The following is an 18,493-nucleotide window of genomic DNA, read 5'->3' on the forward strand; positions in this document are numbered from 1 at the left end:
TCCCAGAGCCTTTAAACGTCGGGCCAGAGCTGTGCTTGGTGTTTTTGAGCTAGGCAGCATCGAGTGAACGTATGGGATGATGCTGACTTGGCAGATCCGGCTGCATTTAGGACATGGAACTTCAGGAGGAATTAGCCGTGCGTCCTCCATGGCAGTCTCCATCGATGTTTATTCTCTTAGGCAGGGTTTCCTCTCGCTGAGAAACATTAGCTTTGAGGTCGTACTCCCAAGTAACATTTCCAACAAAGCTTTCCAGCTTGGCTTTTATTTGCTACAGAAGTTGGCATTCCAGAAAAGTCCCTGTCGTACAGATGGCAGTTTGAGTCAAATCGGAAAAACGAGTAGGAAGTCACAGTTTTTAGAAGCATTTCATGTTCTTTTCTTTAAAAAAAATAGTATGCTCAACTATCTAGAAAGGGATTTAGTGAGTACTAGAGCATCGTCAAACATTCAAAATTATTTGGTTTCCAGTGAGGAATCAAACTCCTATTATTGAAACAGACAGCAGGCCAGATGTCCACCAGCTGATGAGTGGATACACGAACTGTGTGATGTGCATACAATGTATGTAGAAACGAGAGGGAATGAAGAGCTGATAGGTGCTCTGTCTTGAAAACATTTGGCTAGGTAAGAAAGCCAGGCACCAAGTACCACAGAGTATATGATTCTGGTTATATGAAATGTTTAAAATATTCGAACTCTTAGAAACAGAGAGTAAATTAGGGGCATGAGGGAATACAGCTCTACCAAGGGCCCGAGGGAGGGACATTAGGGAGTACAGCTCTACCAAGGGCCCGAGGGAGGGACATTAGGGAGTACAGCTCTACCAAGGGCCCGAGGGAGGGACATTAGGGAGTACAGCTCTACCAAGGGCCCGAGGGAGGGACATTAGGGAGTACAGCTCTACCAAGGGCCCGAGCAAGGGACATGGGGAGTACAGTGAGGTAACGGGAAAGAGAGTTACACACCACGGCTTCTCGCATGGGTGGAATCTAGATACGTTAATATTGACATAAAAGAAGAAGGGGATTATTTAGGGAAGATTAGGAACCAACAGGAGTGGGAAGGGGACAATGGAAGGTAATGGGAGGCAAATATGAGCAAAACATAGACTTCTATTTATGGACTTCAGTTTTCCCCATTTATAGTATCTTTACTGAGATATAATTCAAAAGTGCTTCGTTTTCAAATTTTATTGTCATTACGGCATCTCCATAATATATATCCTTATGTTTTGCTCATATTTGCCTGTATTTAAAGTTCTCCTCCTCCTCCTCCCCTTCCTCCTCCTCCTCCTCCTCCTCCTCCAACGATGTTTTTCACCATATACAAAAGGAGGCAGAAGAGTGTAATGAACTCAAGTGAGGCAATCTAGGGGAAGGAAGGGAACCAGCCGGGGAGGCACAGGGAAGGCCAGTGGGAGGGAAATGGTTCCACAGCGCAGCGCATCACTCTGTGTTGTATTCTTACTAAAGGAGACCATTAAAACGCTCCCGTCACTATCCACTCAGCTGCAGCAGCTATCCAAGGGTGATGGATCTCTTCTTACGTGTTCCCTGTGCATCACGTTCCCCTGAGCTGTTCTGAACCCAATGCAAATTATGATGTCCAATCTTTGTTTTTGTTTGCTTGTTTTTTTGTTTTGTTTTGTTTATTTGACACAGGGTTTCTCTGTGTAGCTTTGGAGGCTGTCCTGGAACTCACTCTGTAGACCAGGCTGATCTCGAACTCACAGAGATCCGACTGCGTCTTCCTCCCAAGTGCTGGGATTAAAGGAGTGCACCACCACCGCCTGGCTGATGCTCAGTCTCATATAGAATAAAAGATTAAAGGGACTTGAAAAGTAACCATAACATCACTATCGTATATATTACAGCTTTAGTGATAATTCCTTGATAACTGCCTATGTGTGTGTCTTAATTTCTCTGATGTTGTCACAGTTAACTGACAACTAATTTGTGTGAATTAGGTTTTAATTAAGGCATGTAGCTCCCCATAGGATTAATCTCAACCTATTTCTGTATTTGGAAACCTTTCTCTTTTATGACAGTTCCTTTGACAAAACAAATATGCTCATATCTTTATTTGCAGGTCTTGAAAATGAGCTATAACAAAGTTCAGATCATTCAGACGGATACTTTTTATGGACTCAGCAGCTTGACGCGGTTGTACATGGATCACAACAGTATCGAGTTTATCAACCCCGAGGCATTTTATGGACTCACGTTGCTCCGCCTGGTCCATTTAGAGGGAAATCGGCTCACAAAACTCCATCCAGACACATTTGTCTCCTTAAGCTATCTCCAGATATTTAAAACCTCTTTCATTAAGTACCTGTACTTGTCTGACAACTTCCTGACCTCTCTCCCAAAAGAAATGGTCTCCTACATGCCAAACCTAGAAGGCCTCTACTTGCACGGAAACCCATGGACCTGTGACTGCCATTTAAAGTGGTTGTCTGACTGGATACGGGGAAAGCCAGGTATCTATACTGTTTGTTTCTTAGTACTGGTTAAATGGGATAACCGGCCGGAGGTGCTTTATCTGTAACAGAAAGCCCTAGATAATGTAGATGCAGAAAATGCAGTCCCCAGAGTAACCCAATTGACAATGAACTCTGCACCCTACAGCTGTGTGTATGCCACAGTGGGGGAAATAGGAAGCTGTGTCTGTGACGGGGACAATCTTTCCTACTTGGCATTCTGTGTTTAAAAACGTTGCTCCTCTGTGGATTAAAGTATCACGGCCATGTTTCTCGGCCCAAATGTCAGGTCCTCCAGTGTGGCCCAGGCCTGTCCTTGGCCTCTGCACAAACCCTCCTCCCCTCCCCTTCCCAGGTAGGCACTTTGCATGCCAGCCCCCAACACACAGCAAGACCTCAAGCACTTCGCTGTTGCCTCTGCCTGCAGTGTTGCTTCTGCCTGCAGCTCCCTGCTTCCTTCTCTGCTTGATGTGCTCCCAGACAGCAGCTTTTCTCAGCACCGCCTCTCCAGGAGCCTCCCATTGCTCACCTACCCCATCTGTATCAGAATCGTGGCCTCAACACTCCTGTGGTTTCCCTGTTTCCTTTCTTGGATGAACATTACGCTATGCTCTTGGAATTTAATTTATAAAATGAAATGTCTGCTGCCTTTGCTGTGTCTAATTTATCTACCCTTAGCCTCTTCAACATATCTGGCACACAAAATGTACTTAATGCTTTTTTGTTAAACAGTTAATATGTAGGTAAAAAGAAATGAGTTACCTATGGTCTTAATACGTCTGGAACGTGTGTATGAAGATACATAAAAAAGTATGTGTCATGTGCCAATACACAAAGCACATATATGCCATATAATTACACACATATATGTCATATACAAAAAAAACCCTTTAGAACTAAAATCTTTTTAGTTGTGTCTAAATGACAGGTTTCCTTGTGCTATTGATCTCTTACTGACAATTTCACAAGACTCATAAATCCTTATCCTTAGAAATCTTTTATGTACCCTAGGCAATCTGGTAGCCTCTCACAGGGAGCCTGGCAGTTTCTCTGAGGCTTGCTGAAGTCCAGTGTTAGTATATTCATCTCAATTTGCATCTTCTTTTCTTCGGCTCCACAGCAATCTTGGTGTTGCTTTTCCATAAATACAGGCTTTTGTCATTTTGCTGGCATGCATTTGTTCACGGCTATAAAACTTGAGTCTTGCTGATCTGCTCATATATATATATGTATATATGTATGCATGTATGTATATATGTATATATGTATGCATGTATGTATATATGTATATATGTATGTCACCTCTTTACAATGCCAAATCATAGTGTAGTCTTCATAAAACCATCCCAAGTAGCCAACTTAACAAATATGTGTGACAGAATTGAAAACAGCATAAAAAGCCATAATAATATTTCTAGGGATACAGATGGTAATCGCAGTGTAAAGACTCCAAGTGGCCAATGTCTACCGTGGAACTTCTTCATCTCAATCTCTAAGTTAAAAAGTATAAATGCCAGGGTCTTAGTATTAGACCTGCCAAACTGTCTGTCATCCTGACATTTCTCTTCACCCTTCTATCCTCACCCACTCTCTGAACTACATCTTTCTTGGACGTCCCTTGACCAGGAACAGGACATACAGATCAATAAACAGCTTACTCTCCTGTGGGAAAACAATCAGCCCAATAAGACATTCTAACGGTGAAAGCCGAAGGTTAAGACAGGGAAAGCAGAGGGTACCTCGAGAGGTAAGGCCGGGAGCCCACTGGGGATAAGTGCTGGTCCTACTGAGTCCTGAGGAAGTGTGTAATGAATGATGGCACTGGGCGTGTCAGACAGACAGCTCATGTCAGAGCTTGGCATTGCCTGGCAGGGTCGAGGGACGGAAAACCCTGCGTGAGACTGGAAACTGCTGGGAAGGAATGAAGTGACAGTCAGAGTTGAATCTGAGCAAACATGAGGCTCAGCAGCTCCGATCCAGTCACAAGCAGAAATCAACATCACCAGACATGAACGCAATTCTGTGATGAGGGTTAACTAAGCCGGAAGTTAAACGTGCTTCCTGCTTCATGAGATCGGATCCAGGCCACTGGCAACCAGATAAAGGACACAGATTTGTCAGTAGGTGGCAGATGGCATCGGGAGGAGCTCCTTATCACTGGTCAAAGATTTTTATTCTTTCTACCTACCTCCTCTGCGCCCGCCACGTTATTCTATAAAATTAGGTGAATGGTGACTGATCAAATATTACCCGGCTCACTGAAGCACAGTAGTGCTCCCTTATTCATGGAGGGCACAGCTAAGACATCTAATGTTTCAGTTACCTGCTGTGTTCAACAAACAGTATAGGGACAGCATGGAAGCCTCAGACTATGTTTTGTTTCAGAGAAAATTTTATACCTCTGATCTAGTATTGAAGGGTTTCAGAGAAAATTTTATACCTCTGATCTAGTATTGAAGGCTAGCTTAAAAAAAAAAGACTCATCCAAGCAATATTTAAAATTCCCAAGAATACGGCACCTCAGTACCCGAGCAGGACTCCTTCGTGACGAGTAGTTAACAATTTACAAACTCTGATGTTACCAGACAGTCACTCCCCTCCCCCATTAAACTTGTCTCTCCACTGCCGAGCCCATGTCATCTAACAACACCATCACTGAGTAAGCCTGGACTGGGCATCCCAACTACCTCCTGTGCCCCATCAATACTCACATCGTATTGGCTGGTTTTACCTGCGTCTTTGTCTCCTCCTTCTGCCTGCATCTCTCCATTTCTAGTTCTACTAAGAACACAAACTGTTCTTTTGGATAACGGAGAAATACTTCTATTTTTAATGCTATCATAGGATTTAAAAGATTTTTCAAGCAAGTTACCTTTTTAAGTACAGCCAAGTTCCAACTGTCCTAAGTTTGGCACGAAGAACTGAAGTGTTGTTAATTAACGTGCTGGACATGAGCTAATGACTTTGTTTCTCTAGATAAGGAAACGGTTCATTCAGTTAATACTTAACAAGTACTAAATATACACCCAAGTCTCAATATCTAGGCATAATAAACACAGCTGTGAACAAGGCAAATAAAACCCCTGTGCCTGTGCATATTGTATTGTAGCATGATGTGTAGACAGTGTGTTTTTAAAAAACTCATTTCACAAACTTCTTTGAACTCCACTGAAAATATTTCTTCGAAGTATTCATGTGTTAATTTATAAAGATGCCGCAACTTTTGAAACTAATTAAGTTGTGATTTTCTTCATAGATATAATAAAATGCAAGAAGGACAGAAGCCCTTCCGGTCCGCAGCAGTGTCCCCTTTGCATGAACCCCAGGATCTCTAAAGGCAGACCCCTCGCTATGGTACCCGCTGGAGGTTTCCTGTGTACAAAGCCAACCATTGACTCATCACTGAAGCCAAAGAACCTGGATATTCAGGAAGACCATGGATCTGCCTCCGTTTCACCCCAAGATTTCATAAAACCTTTTGGCTCTCTGTCTTTGAACATGACAGACCTGTCTGGAAACAAGGCCAATGTGGTCTGTAGTATCCAAAAGCCATCTAGGACACTGCCAATTGCATTCACTGAAGAAAGTGACTACATCATACTAAACACATCATTTTCAACAAATCTTGTGTGCAGTGTGGATCATAATCACCTTCAGTCAGTGTGGCAACTACTAGCTTTGTACGGTGACTCTCCTCTGGTACTTGAAAGGAAGCCACAGGGTACTGGGACGTCACAGCTATCTTCCAAGTATAAACAGCTGGCTCTCAGGCCTGAAGACATCTTTACCAATGTAGAGGCTGATTTCAGAGCTGATCCTTTTTGGTTCCAACAAGACAAAATTTCCTTGCAGCTGAACAGAAATGCCACCACACTTAGCACACTACAGATCCAGTTCTCCAGCGATGCTCAGATCACTTTACCAAGGGCCGAGATGAGAGCGGGGAGACACAAATGGACCATGGTTCTCATGATGAACAATACTAAGCTGGAACACACTGTTTTGGCTGGTGGCACTGTTGCCCTGGACTGTCCAGGCCAAGGTGACCCTCCACCTCACTTGGAATGGCTTCTAGCTGATGGAAGTAAAGTGAGAGCCCCTTTTGTTAGTGAGGATGGGCGAATCCTAATAGACAAAAACGGCAAGCTGGAACTCCAGATGGCTGATGGCTTTGACACTGGCCTTTACCATTGCATAAGCACCAACTATGCAGATGCAGACATTCTCACCTACAGGATAACTGTGGTAGAGCCCTACGTGGAAAACACACATGAAGAGGGAGTTCAACAAATAGTGGCTACGGGTGAGACACTTGATGTCCCATGCCATTCCACTGGTGTTCCAGATGCTTCTATTAGCTGGGTTCTTCCAGGAGGCACCCTGTTCTCTCAGTCATCAAGAGACAGACAAGTTCTTAACAATGGAACCTTAAGACTATCACAGGTTACCCCAAAAGACCAAGGTCATTATCGCTGTGTAGCAGCCAACCCATCGGGGGTTGATTTTTCCATTTTTCAAGTTTCAGTCCAAGTGAACAGCGCAAGGTCAGTTGGGCATGACAGGGAAGCAGATGGATCTGGACTTGGAGAACCCAATCCCATTGTTTCCCCCAAGCGGCCACCACCTTTGAAGGTTTCCACATCAGCCTTGAGAGGGGCAGAGACTGGAAAACAGGTCTCCCGTATACGTAAGAAGGACAAGTTTAGAGAGTTAAGGCATCACCGGCGTGGGGATCCCACACTTCGGCGTTTCAGGGAGCATAGGAGGCAGTTCCCTCTCTCTGCTCGGAGAATTGACCCACAACACTGGGCAGCACTTTTAGAAAAAGCAAAAAGGAACTCTGTGCCAAAGAAGCAAGAAAATGCCACAGCACAGCCAATGCCACTGGGCGCTCCGGCTGTGGTGCTCCCGGCTGAGGAAGAACATGCTTCTGGCATGAATTCTCTAGATGAAGAATTCGTGGTTCTAAGAACGAAAGCTTCTAGTGTCATAGAAAGGTCATCGGCTGCTGAATCTACACCAGTATCTTATGACTCGGTGACAAGTATAACTTCGGACATAGAGGTCTCCTCAACTATGAATCCACAAGCACTACAATCTGAGCGCCTTCCTGATGTCAAATTACCTAATGTTACTGATGCCACCCCTATGTCAAAGAGTCTAAACCCAACTTCAACAAGCAAAATAGAAGACATAACCAGCCAAAATCCAATCATTACCGTACCATCGGTACCCCGAGTAGCTGAAATTCAGGATACTGCTCAGTTAGGGAGAAGAACATCTTCCCAAAGTACACACCCAGCAACAGAAGGAACCACGGCTGCTGACGGCCGTACCAACATGCTAAGTATCTTCACGAGCAAAGCCGGTACAGTCTTGCAGTCGGTAAATCCAACAGAGGATTATAAGCACCAGAGACCTATGACAGAAGTCAGTGGGGCCAGGAGTAGTGACGCCTCTTCTCACACCACTAAAGGTCCTAGCTCGCCTAAGCACCTTTCAGATTCACACACAGCGGCCCCTCCTCTAATTCACATTCCTAGAAACAGTACAGCGAATTTCCCCTTGTCCAGGCACTTTGGGAGAGAGAGGAAAATTTTGAGCAAAGGGCGAATTTTAAGTCCAGTTCTCAGACGGCATAGGTACAAGATTATGAGGCCAGCACTCAAAGGACCTGATTACAGGAATGCTAGTGGTTTTTCAGCCACAGAGCCCCCTAGGAAGTGCCCAACCTGTTCTTCCACAGAGAGGCTCACCTTGGCGACTACAACACTATCCATTCCAGTCTCATCCCTCAGCACCCTCCCCAGAGCTAACACTGAGGATGTAGCAGCAGGGTCTACCACTGTGATCCAGAACCCACCATTATTGTTTAAGAACAAACAAAATGTAGCTATTGAGACATTGCCAACCACTATAAAATATTTCAGAGCTGAAAGTACCCCAGTGACTCCCAAAGAAGCAAGCATGATTTCTGCTCCAACACGTGTACCCCTGGACATAACTCCAGTAGACAATAGCAGTTACCAGAGTGTGTCTAGTACCATTCAAGTTGAGCGAGATTCAGTGACGGTATCATCAGTTTCCGGTCTGATCAGCAAACCCTCAATGCCAACAAAAGCAGCAAACACAAAATTCTCAAGAAGGAAAAATCCCTGGCACCAAATCTTTGTAAATAACCATAACAAAAAAGGAACGTCAAAGAATCTGAATCAGTTGGGTTTACAGAAGAACACAGCCACAATAGCTCCTCTTTTATCCACAGATCATAGTCCCCCCTCACATTCTACAACTCTCTCTGCAACTTTGATGCATACTCTGTCTACAGCAATGGCTGCCACTCACCACAGAGCCACTAAAGGGGCCAGAAATCTCTCAGCAGGAAAGGAGCAGCCCTTCACCAACTCCTCCCCAGTGCTTTCTAGCGCCACAAGCAAGGGGGCTAGTACAGTGAGCTCCCTGTCAATAGAAACAGCCACACAGGCAACGCCTACTGCCCCTGCATTTGTCATTATCTCTGAAACCCAAAGAGCAAGTTACAAAGAAGCAAAAGGCCAAATAAAGGGGCCTCAGAAGAACAGGAATGACCCACACACCACCCCAGGACAGAGTTTGAGCTTGAGGATGAACCCGGCTCCAACAGCTGACGCTCCCTCAGCTGTCACTCACTCCTCACTACAGGACAGTAGCAGAATTGTAAGCACAGTTGCTCTCCACTCAGAAACCAGTCCCCTGGGCATAACTGAACTGTCTCAGAAGCGTACTCAAACATGGGGAAGTACAACAGCTTCAGAAACAACTTCGTTCACCAAATCACAGGAGGTAACCACAATGAGAAGAGCCTTGGCCACGTTGGCCACGCCACCATCCCTTGGCAGTGGGGCTCCCCTGAGGCCCATTCCTTCCCCTCCTCCCTTCACTAGGGGTGTGGTTACAGACAGTGAGGCCACGTCAGCCTTCAAGACGATGGCCAATAGAATGGTTGCCCTGTATGAACCCTCAAAGCACAACACGGATGTGCTGCAGTCCTCAGCAGAGGCTCCCCCAGATCCGGAGAACCTAACTAGAACCACTTACTCTACGCCCTCCAATCTGTTCTCTTCCACACCTGTGTCAGCCTTAAGAATAGATGGACCACAGAATTCTAAATGGAAGCCCTCTCCATGGCCAGACAACCACTTTCAGCGCAAGCCATACTCAGAAAGTCTTGTAAAGATCAACAGGCCAGCAGGGAGCATGTGGTCCCCTGTCAGCTCTCCAGAGGCCAGCACTCATGCCTCACATTGGAAAGGACAGAAGCATGGCGAGAGTGTCTTGGATAAAAAACCCATTCAAAACCCAACTTCCAAACTCCTTCCCGCTGGCTCCTTCCCTAAAACTATATTGGAAAAGCCAAGAATAGTGGGAGGAAAGGCCGCAAGTTTCACTACTCCTATCAACTCAGATGTCTTCCTTCCTTGTGAGGCTGTTGGGAACCCCCTGCCCACCATTCACTGGAGCAGGGTCGCATCAGGTATTTGGGAGCATTAACCATACCTTAGTATGAAACAAGGACATTATTGCATCTTTCAGAGCTGTCTTCAAATAGCCATCACTAGTTTTGTTTCTCCAAGATATAAAAACTATTAACATCCTCATTTGACGTTTGCATATTGCTCACTAGAAGAAAGGTTTTTTTAGATTTTACTTTTTAATTGTGTGTCTGTGTGCAAGCATGTGTGTGCATGTGTGTACACATGCGTGTGCGTGTGTGTACATGTGTATTTGCACACATTAGGGCAGGTGCCTTAGGAAAGAGGTACCGGATTCCCTGGAGCTGGAGATATCTCTCCAGCCCCTATTAGAAAGTTTTAAACTTTAGATTTATGTTATGTGTATGAGTGTTAGACCTTCATGCGTATATATGCACATATGTGCCTGGTATGTACACAGGTCAGAAGGAGGGTCTATACCTCCTGGAACTGGAATTACAGATGACTGCGAGCCAGCATGAGTGCACTGGGAATTGAACCCAGGTCCTCTGCAAGGCCAGCAGGTACACTTACCTGCGGATCAATCTCTCCAGCCCCCACTGGAATGCTTGTCAATGTGTTAAGAGGAGTTTGGGTTACTAGTACGTCTCAAACGGTAAGGCATGCTTACACAGCGGCCGCATGGAGATAGGAAAGGACACATGACAGCTAGAGGCAGATCCGGTGTGTGCTAGCTCTGCTTTTAGTACAGAATAAGGGCGTGAAGTAAAGCTTCATGGATACAAGTTTAAAGGTGAAAAACAAATAGCAACTGGCAAGACTTAGGTTCTTAATTTTAACATGTACAGCATGCCATTCAGCTTAATATTGTGGGACACTGGACATGGTTTCTATTTTCTGTAGGTCTGAAGTTGCTTTTAAAATTAGAGTTCGTCAGTCCGCATAGCGGATGCCCTCCCAGACCCCCCACACAATTCATTTTAAAAAACAAAATATTTCAAATAAAATTTGCATTTTAATTAAAAAAGGAAGAGTTTGGTAGGACAACTAGTGGCTCCATGTATAAAGGGAACCTACTACCCCCCCCACACACTCACACACACACACTCACACACACACACTCACACACACACTCACACACACACTCACACACACACTCACACACTCACTCACACTCACACACTCACACATCCTTACACACACTCACACACTCACACACTCACACACATACACACTCGCAAACCAGCATGGACCCATACATACACACACAAATCAATAAAAATGTAATGACAATGGAAGTTTAAAAGAACAGTTTCTGAGGCTAGATAGAATGGTACATGCCTATACTCCCAGCAATGGGGATGAATTCAATCAATGCCAGCCTGGGTTATAAAATAGTTCCCATCTCAAAACAACAGCTTTTAAAAAGTAGTTTGGACCAATTGGTTATCTGATATTAAGTGGTCTGCACTAAGACCATATACAGGTAACATAGGGCTGAGCAGATTGTATTTATACATTTGCATATGCGTATTATAATTTATATGTTATACATGTACCAATATATAGCTAAACAATAATTTAAAAGAAAGAGGCCATAAATTTGAAAAAGAGCAAGAGGAGGTACATAGAACCAGTCTGAGGAAAGAAAGGGGAGGGGTGAAATGATCTAATCATACTGTAATATCAAAAAATAAAAACATTAGATTTGTTAAATCCAACAAAAATACTCTAAAAGTAGATCATATATATACATATAATTTTACATAGATAAATGTCATGTAGAACTATTTGGATTTTAAATTTAAGTGAATAAAAAGTTGAGAAACAGCTTTAGCAATCTGAACTTTTTTTAAAGTTTATATTTATTGTCAGCTTAACAAAAAACATAGCTTCGCATTTTCTATCCAGTCTTGAATGCTGATGAACTATATCTATACATTTCTTTCATCTTATTAGGACTTGAACTATCCCAAGGGACACAGAAAAGCAGGTTCCACGTGTTTCCCAACGGCACCTTGTCCATCCAGAGGGTCAGTGTTCAGGACCGTGGACAGTACCTTTGCTTGGCATCTAATCCATTAGGCAAGGACCACCTTTACGTCACGTTGTCTGTGGTTTCCTACCCTGCCAGGATCCTGGATAGACACTCCAAGGACATCACAGTTCATTCTGGCAGTACCGTGGAATTGAAGTGCAGAGCGGAAGGCTTGCCAAAGCCTACAATTGCCTGGATACTTGCAAACCAAACAGTGGTGTCGGAAACATCCAAGGGAAACGGGAAGAAGGTCTGGGTAACACCTGATGGAACCTTGACCATCCACAACCTGAGTCTCTATGACCGTGGCTTTTACAAGTGTGTGGCCAGCAACCCAACTGGCCAGGATTCACTGCTCGTTAAGATACAAGTCATCACAGCTCCCCCTGTTATTCTAGAGCAAAAGAGGCAAGCCGTCGTCGGGGTTTCAGGAGAAAGTTTGAAACTGCCCTGCACTGCAAAAGGAGCTCCCCAGCCCAGTGTTCACTGGGTTCTCCATGATGGGACTGAACTAGGACCGCTGCAGTTGATTCGTTCCAAGTTTTTCTTGTATTCAAATGGAACTCTGTATATAAGAAACATCGCTCCTTCAGACAGAGGCACTTACGAATGCATTGCCACCAGCTCCTCAGGCTCAGAGAGAAGGGTAGTGATCCTTACAGTGGAAGAGAGAGAGACAGTCCCTAGGATAGAAATTGCCTCTCAGAAATGGACAGATGTGAATTTGGGTGAGAAACTACTACTAAACTGCTCGGCTACTGGGGATCCAAAACCTAGAATAATCTGGAGGTTACCATCCAAGGCTGTCATTGACCAGTGGCACAGGTAAGCCTTTCCGTTAGAATTATCCCCTTCATTTATTTAGGTGTACAGCTTCTAAAATGGGAAAGCTGTGCAGCAAGGCTAGCAGAAGTTTCAAAAACCACACAGGCTGCACCCAGGAAGGTGTCTGTAGAAAGGCACTCCATTTGACCTCACTGAACACAAATCAGTTTGCATGCTAACTCTGGGGTCCAGATTCTAGATTTGGGCAGTTGAGACCTATAGGAGAATCTTATTAGCCTCCATATTGGTGGACAGCATTTTTTTTCTTTTTTCTTTCTTGGGGTTGCTTTAAAACTGTTAACTGTGGGATAAGGGGCAAAAAACGTTAATGTATAAAGTTATTCATAATGTATAAAGTTATTCGTAATTAATCCTAGTAATGAGGTGGAGGCTCTCAGAACAAGACGTTTGACCCTCTAATCAGATGTTTCACACTTTTAATTACATCACAATCCTTTCTTTCTTAAACTTGAAGTACACTTTACGAAGGACACAGTAAGACCTTCTCAGAGTGAAATACACTAAAAATTCCATGAGCTTGATGTTATCAGATACAAACCTTTTTTTCTACTATGCTCTTTATAAACATTTGCTTTGAAAAGCAAAGCTTGAAGCTTGTAAGTTATACATTCTTGTGACTTCTGTGATTTTGTAAAATGATTTTCCATAATCCAGAAACAGATGGAGATGAGTGCTTTTATTTACACTTACTCTTTGAAACATCCATGCAATAAAAGTTAATAGTATATATGAATTTATATGGATATTGGAAACTGAAGGTTTCTCCCCTATGTCACAGTGAGTTGACACAGAATAAAACGAACAGATTTGTAATTTTTAATCCAAATGTCAATATTAATTTTCAGGTTTTTCAGGCATCAACATTACCTTAATTACCTTAAATGTTAAATTCTAAGTCACTAAGATGTAAAGTTATAAACTGCTGAGCTAGAGTGTGACTGTTAGAAGCCATATACTAACATATATTTTCTCCCTTGTATGTGCCCCCTTTTGATATTCAATATCTTCAATGCTTCATTTACCATATTTCCATTTAATTTTGGAATACCAGCTCTTATTTCCCCCTCAGAATTGTCACAGCTACTCTGAGTCTTTGCAGCTCTTTATGAATTATAGGATTCCTTTAGTTACTTCCGGAAAGAAAGTGATTGGAATTTTGATGGTATTTTTCACTGAACCTACAGATTAACCTTTTGACCTGGTAACATGGACACCTTTCCATTTTTGTGTGTGTGTCCTCTAAAATTTATTTCTTATAATTCTTTATGTAGCTATCAGCCTTTTACTTTCTACATTTCCCTAAGAAGTTTGGAGTGCTTTTTTGATGCCTTTTTTTGTTTTGTTTGTTTTGCAAGTTCACCATAGACTTGTAAAAATGATGGGTTTTATATACTGATTTTCTATCCTGCAACTTTACTGAATAATTGATTACAAGCTACCAAAGCTTTCTAATGGAGTATTTTTATTTTCCTATGGAAAACAATGGGTTCTGAAAACAAGGCTACTTTAACTTCTTTTCTGATTTGGAAAAGCTCCCTCTTATTTCTAATTGCTTTCACCAAGACTTTCTTACTATGTTAAACAAGAGCAGTGGAAGCAGAGGGACTCTTGTTGAAATTTAGGAACACTTTAGTCTTTTCCAACTCAGTACGATATTCGCGGTAGATTTTTCCTATATAGGCTTTCATAATTTGAGATACATTCCTTCAATATCCAAAAGGACATTAAACCTTACCAAATGCTTTTTCTGCATTTGTAGAGATAATCATCCAGTTTTATATTTGTGTTGTATTGTTTATTGATGTGCAAATATTTAGCTATCCCTGAATTCCTGTGTTTAATCTTAATTGATCACGGTCTAGGTACATTTTGAAATGCTCAATTCAGTCTTTGGTTTTTTTTTTCCTTTTAAGTTCATTGGGGATACAGGTCTAATTTTTTTTATTGTGCTTTTGATTTAGAATGAGAATTGCTGTCCCTTGAAAACTTTGTTGGCAGCATTTCTGGCATTTCTATTTATACTTTAAGAAGAAATGCAGGTAACTCTTTGCATGTTAATAGGAAGCATCAGCACAGCTGTCAGGCACTAGGGTTTATTTTTCAGATGGAAGACTCTTCATGCCTGTGTCATTACTCTATTTTCTTGATCAATTTTAGTGGGCTGTATGCTTCCTGGAACTTGTCCAGTACTTCTCGGATTCATGTGATTTGCCATGTAATTATTCATAGTACCTTCTAAATAATCTTTTGTATTTTTGTAGCATCCGGGTTCTCTGGCGGACAGAACCAGTAGTATAAATATATACTGAGTGGGAATGTGGTTGGCCTCCAGGACAAGGTCTGGTAGTCCAATGAATGGCTATCTTTACATCGAGAAAGGCTGAGAAACAGTTGTTTCATAGTCCTTGAAGCCGAGTGTCTCAGCAGCCTCCATCGTTGGCTGAAGACTAGGTCTTCAGCTCACTTTGATAGACCAAATCTATCTGATAGATTCAGCAGAGGATGGCATTGACAGCTGAGTAGATGAGCTGGTAACAGCAAGAAACGGAGACAGCAGAGTAGATGACGAGAGGCAGGGCAAACGGCTTCAGCAACTTTTGCTCTAGACCTCCTGTGTCTGCAGCTGCTGGAAGATGCTGTTCACACTTAGGGTGGGTCTTCCCATTTCAATTAATCAAGGAAAAACCTCCAATCGTGCCCTGAGCCTAATCGAATCTAGACAACCTAGATGACAGTTCGTAGGTGTGCCTAGAGACTTGTGTCTTGGGTGATTCTAGATCCTGTCAAGTTGACAAAATTAACTAGTGTTACCAGTTTTGATTTATCTGGCTGTCTTTTTTTTTAATTAATCTAGGTAAAGATTTGGAGATGCTATTTTTTTCTTTTTAAGCCTACAAATTTTGTTGCTGTTCATACTTTTTGTCTTTTACTTTGTATTTTGGTATTTTTTTTCTTTAATTTGGGTTGCATTTGTCTTTGTTTTTCTATGTCCTTGAGGCTGCTATTGTTTGAAACCTTTTTTTTTTAGTTACATATTTTGGTATGTTTCTCAAAGCGGATTTTGCTGTACCACACAGATTTTGATACACTGTTATAACTTTAATGTTCTTAAATATCTTTCCCTTTTATTTTTTAAATTACTCTAAGCTCATTTAAGAACATATTACTTAATTTCCATTTATCTATATACTTTTTAATTCTTGAATTTTGTTGTCTCAGAAGATAAATATGATTTCAACCTTTAAAAATGTATTGAGACTTGACATACTTACTGTCTTAGAGAAAATTCCATGTGTTGATGAGATGACTGTGTATTACACTGGTCGGATGAAGTGTCCTAAAGATATATGTTAGGTCAGTTTTCTCTACGGTGTGGTTGAACGCAGATGCTTCTTAGTTCATCTGTCTAGCCTTTTAAAATCTATTGATAAAGTTGGGTATTGACATTATTACTATTGCATTGGACTTAATTCTTTAGATCTAATACTTGCTTCATGTAACCCATTGGTCCCGTATCCGGCGTGTATATTTACAATTGTTCTATCTCTGTTGTCCTAGTTTCTTTTTGTTGCTGTGACAAACACAGAGACCAACAGCAATTTAAGGGAGGACAAGGCTTACTATAGCTTACAGGTTATAGTTCAAGGTTGGAAGAAGCTAGGGTTGGCACTCTAGCCAGGAACTTGAAGCAGGAGCACGGAGGAATGCTGTTTGCTGGTCCACTCATTGGCTCATGTTCAACTAGATTTCTATAGCTCCAGAGCAACTGCTTAGGGACGGTGCCAACCGGGGAGGGCTGGGATCTCCCTTAACCATCAACACAATCTCCCTCAGACATACTGACAGGCCACTGCGGTATGTAAAACCCATCACTTGAGACTCTCAGCTAATTTTAGGCTTTGTCAAGCTGACAGGGAAGCAAAGATAGTCTTGTAAAATGGATGCTTGTCTCCTTTTGAAGTTTGTCACTCCCAGGCTACTTTGAAAAGCCCCCAGCCCCCTCCTGAGCAGGTCAGCTTATTCTCACCTCACTGTTCTTCCTGTGTTGGTTAACAGAGGATGCTACATTCTGCATGTCATTGGATTCCATTTGAGGTGTCGCTTCAAATCAGTTGTTTTTAAAAGTCTGTCTCTTTACCAGTGGCATTGGTAAACTTGACTCAGAAGCAGTGAGTGTTTTGACAAGGATACTGTGTTCCTAGAAGCCCCTAAGGTAATTGTCGTGCATACTAAAATTTGAGTCTGGGTCTCAAACTTAATTATTGGTAAGTAGCTGGAGATTGTTGCTAAGCACTGTGGTCAAAGACCCCTACCACATCTACCGAATCTGAATCCCTGACAAGAGAAGCCAGGAACTAGATAGAAATTTGGTCCCACACAAGTACTAACGCAGGTTAAGGGAGAACTAACATTTAGGGCATTAGTCCTTAGACTTTACTACACGGGACAATCGTGAAAAGCCCGGTGCCTAGGTTGACCCCACATCACTTAAGTCAGACATTCTAGTTTTGGAGCACAGGTTCTAAGTATTTCAGACTATACAAGTTGAATTTTTAATAAGGCAGCCAAAATGGAGGATAAATGGTTCTAGAACACGTTAGGAGAGACTAATTACAGGTAGCAGTGTGGCGGCAGACAAAGGCAGGCTTTCCCGAGACTTAAGTTCATCTGAAGATTTCCTCTCGAGAGTGGGAGAAACACTTACAAATTACAACAACAACAAAACTGTACGAAGTTACCGAGTAATTTCCTTTATTTGTGTATACAGTATCACGATTTCACATTGGCATTCTTCCCAGAGAAATTCCTTCCAGCCTTGAGAAAAACAAAAGGCACACTGTTCTTGGGTTATTCTATCTGTAGTACTCTCTAGGCTGAAGAATGACTTGGGGCTGCTTGACTTGGGTAACAGTTATGCTTCAAGGAGTCCTGGGCTAGCCAGATGGCTCATCAGGGGAAGGTGCCTGCTGCTGCCCTGACCTGCTATTAGCCACCATTAGTCTGTTTCTCCAGCCCCCACTAGAAGCTTTCAGAATGTGTTCCTTAAGAAGGTTTTGGGTGACTAGATGGCTCAGTAGGTAAAGACACCTACCTCAAGACCTGATTACTACAGTGTACATACCCACCACCCAACCCACCCCTGCCCCCACACCACACACACACACACACACACACACACACACACACACACACACACACACACTGGATGGATACCAGTTTGAACTGACAAATGTAAATTTTAAAGTTCTTACTTCTTGGCTTCATTTGCGTGTTTGCCTCAGGCTGTCAAAAAGAAAGGGGAGAAGGGGTCCTTGTTTATAGTCTTAGCACTAAAAGCCAGGCTCAGTTTTATCAGGAAAGATCTTCCATCTGGTGGGCAAGCATGGCAATTACAGGCAGCATAGCAGCCGTCCTCAGCGCTGGAGCCAACGTGGAAACCGGACATTTCACAGCTGCCCAGACAGCAGGTGCCTCAGCTTCTCATGAGTCTTAGATTGGTGTCCTCTGCAGCAGGCAGAGGAGAAACTGTTCTTCTGGTTAAACAGCTTAATAATCGCCTCATTCATACACTTAAGACCATCATTAGGCAATGATGTAACACGTATGTGTCAATTATTTTTCCTCATCGGTAGAAAATTTTATTTTTTTGTTTAC

General features: G+C 42.7%; 1 protein-coding gene across 2 annotated transcripts in view; it reads left to right on the top strand.

Moving 5' to 3' along the window:
• Igsf10 (immunoglobulin superfamily member 10) overlaps window positions 1–18,493 on the top strand; it is a 28,479-nt gene that overhangs the window by 6,599 nt on the left and 3,387 nt on the right. For both annotated transcript variants that reach the window (XM_040754379.1, XM_021231711.2), the window contains exons 4-6: window positions 2,092–2,482; window positions 5,739–9,995; window positions 11,914–12,817. In XM_040754379.1, the coding sequence (XP_040610313.1) occupies window positions 2,092–2,482; window positions 5,739–9,995; window positions 11,914–12,817 (5,552 nt within the window). The remainder of the gene's footprint in view (window positions 1–2,091; window positions 2,483–5,738; window positions 9,996–11,913; window positions 12,818–18,493) is intronic.

This window comes from Mesocricetus auratus, unplaced genomic scaffold, assembly GCF_017639785.1.
Source record: "Mesocricetus auratus isolate SY011 unplaced genomic scaffold, BCM_Maur_2.0 Super-Scaffold_100011, whole genome shotgun sequence".
In the NCBI taxonomy this organism is placed as follows: Eukaryota; Metazoa; Chordata; class Mammalia; order Rodentia; family Cricetidae; genus Mesocricetus; species Mesocricetus auratus.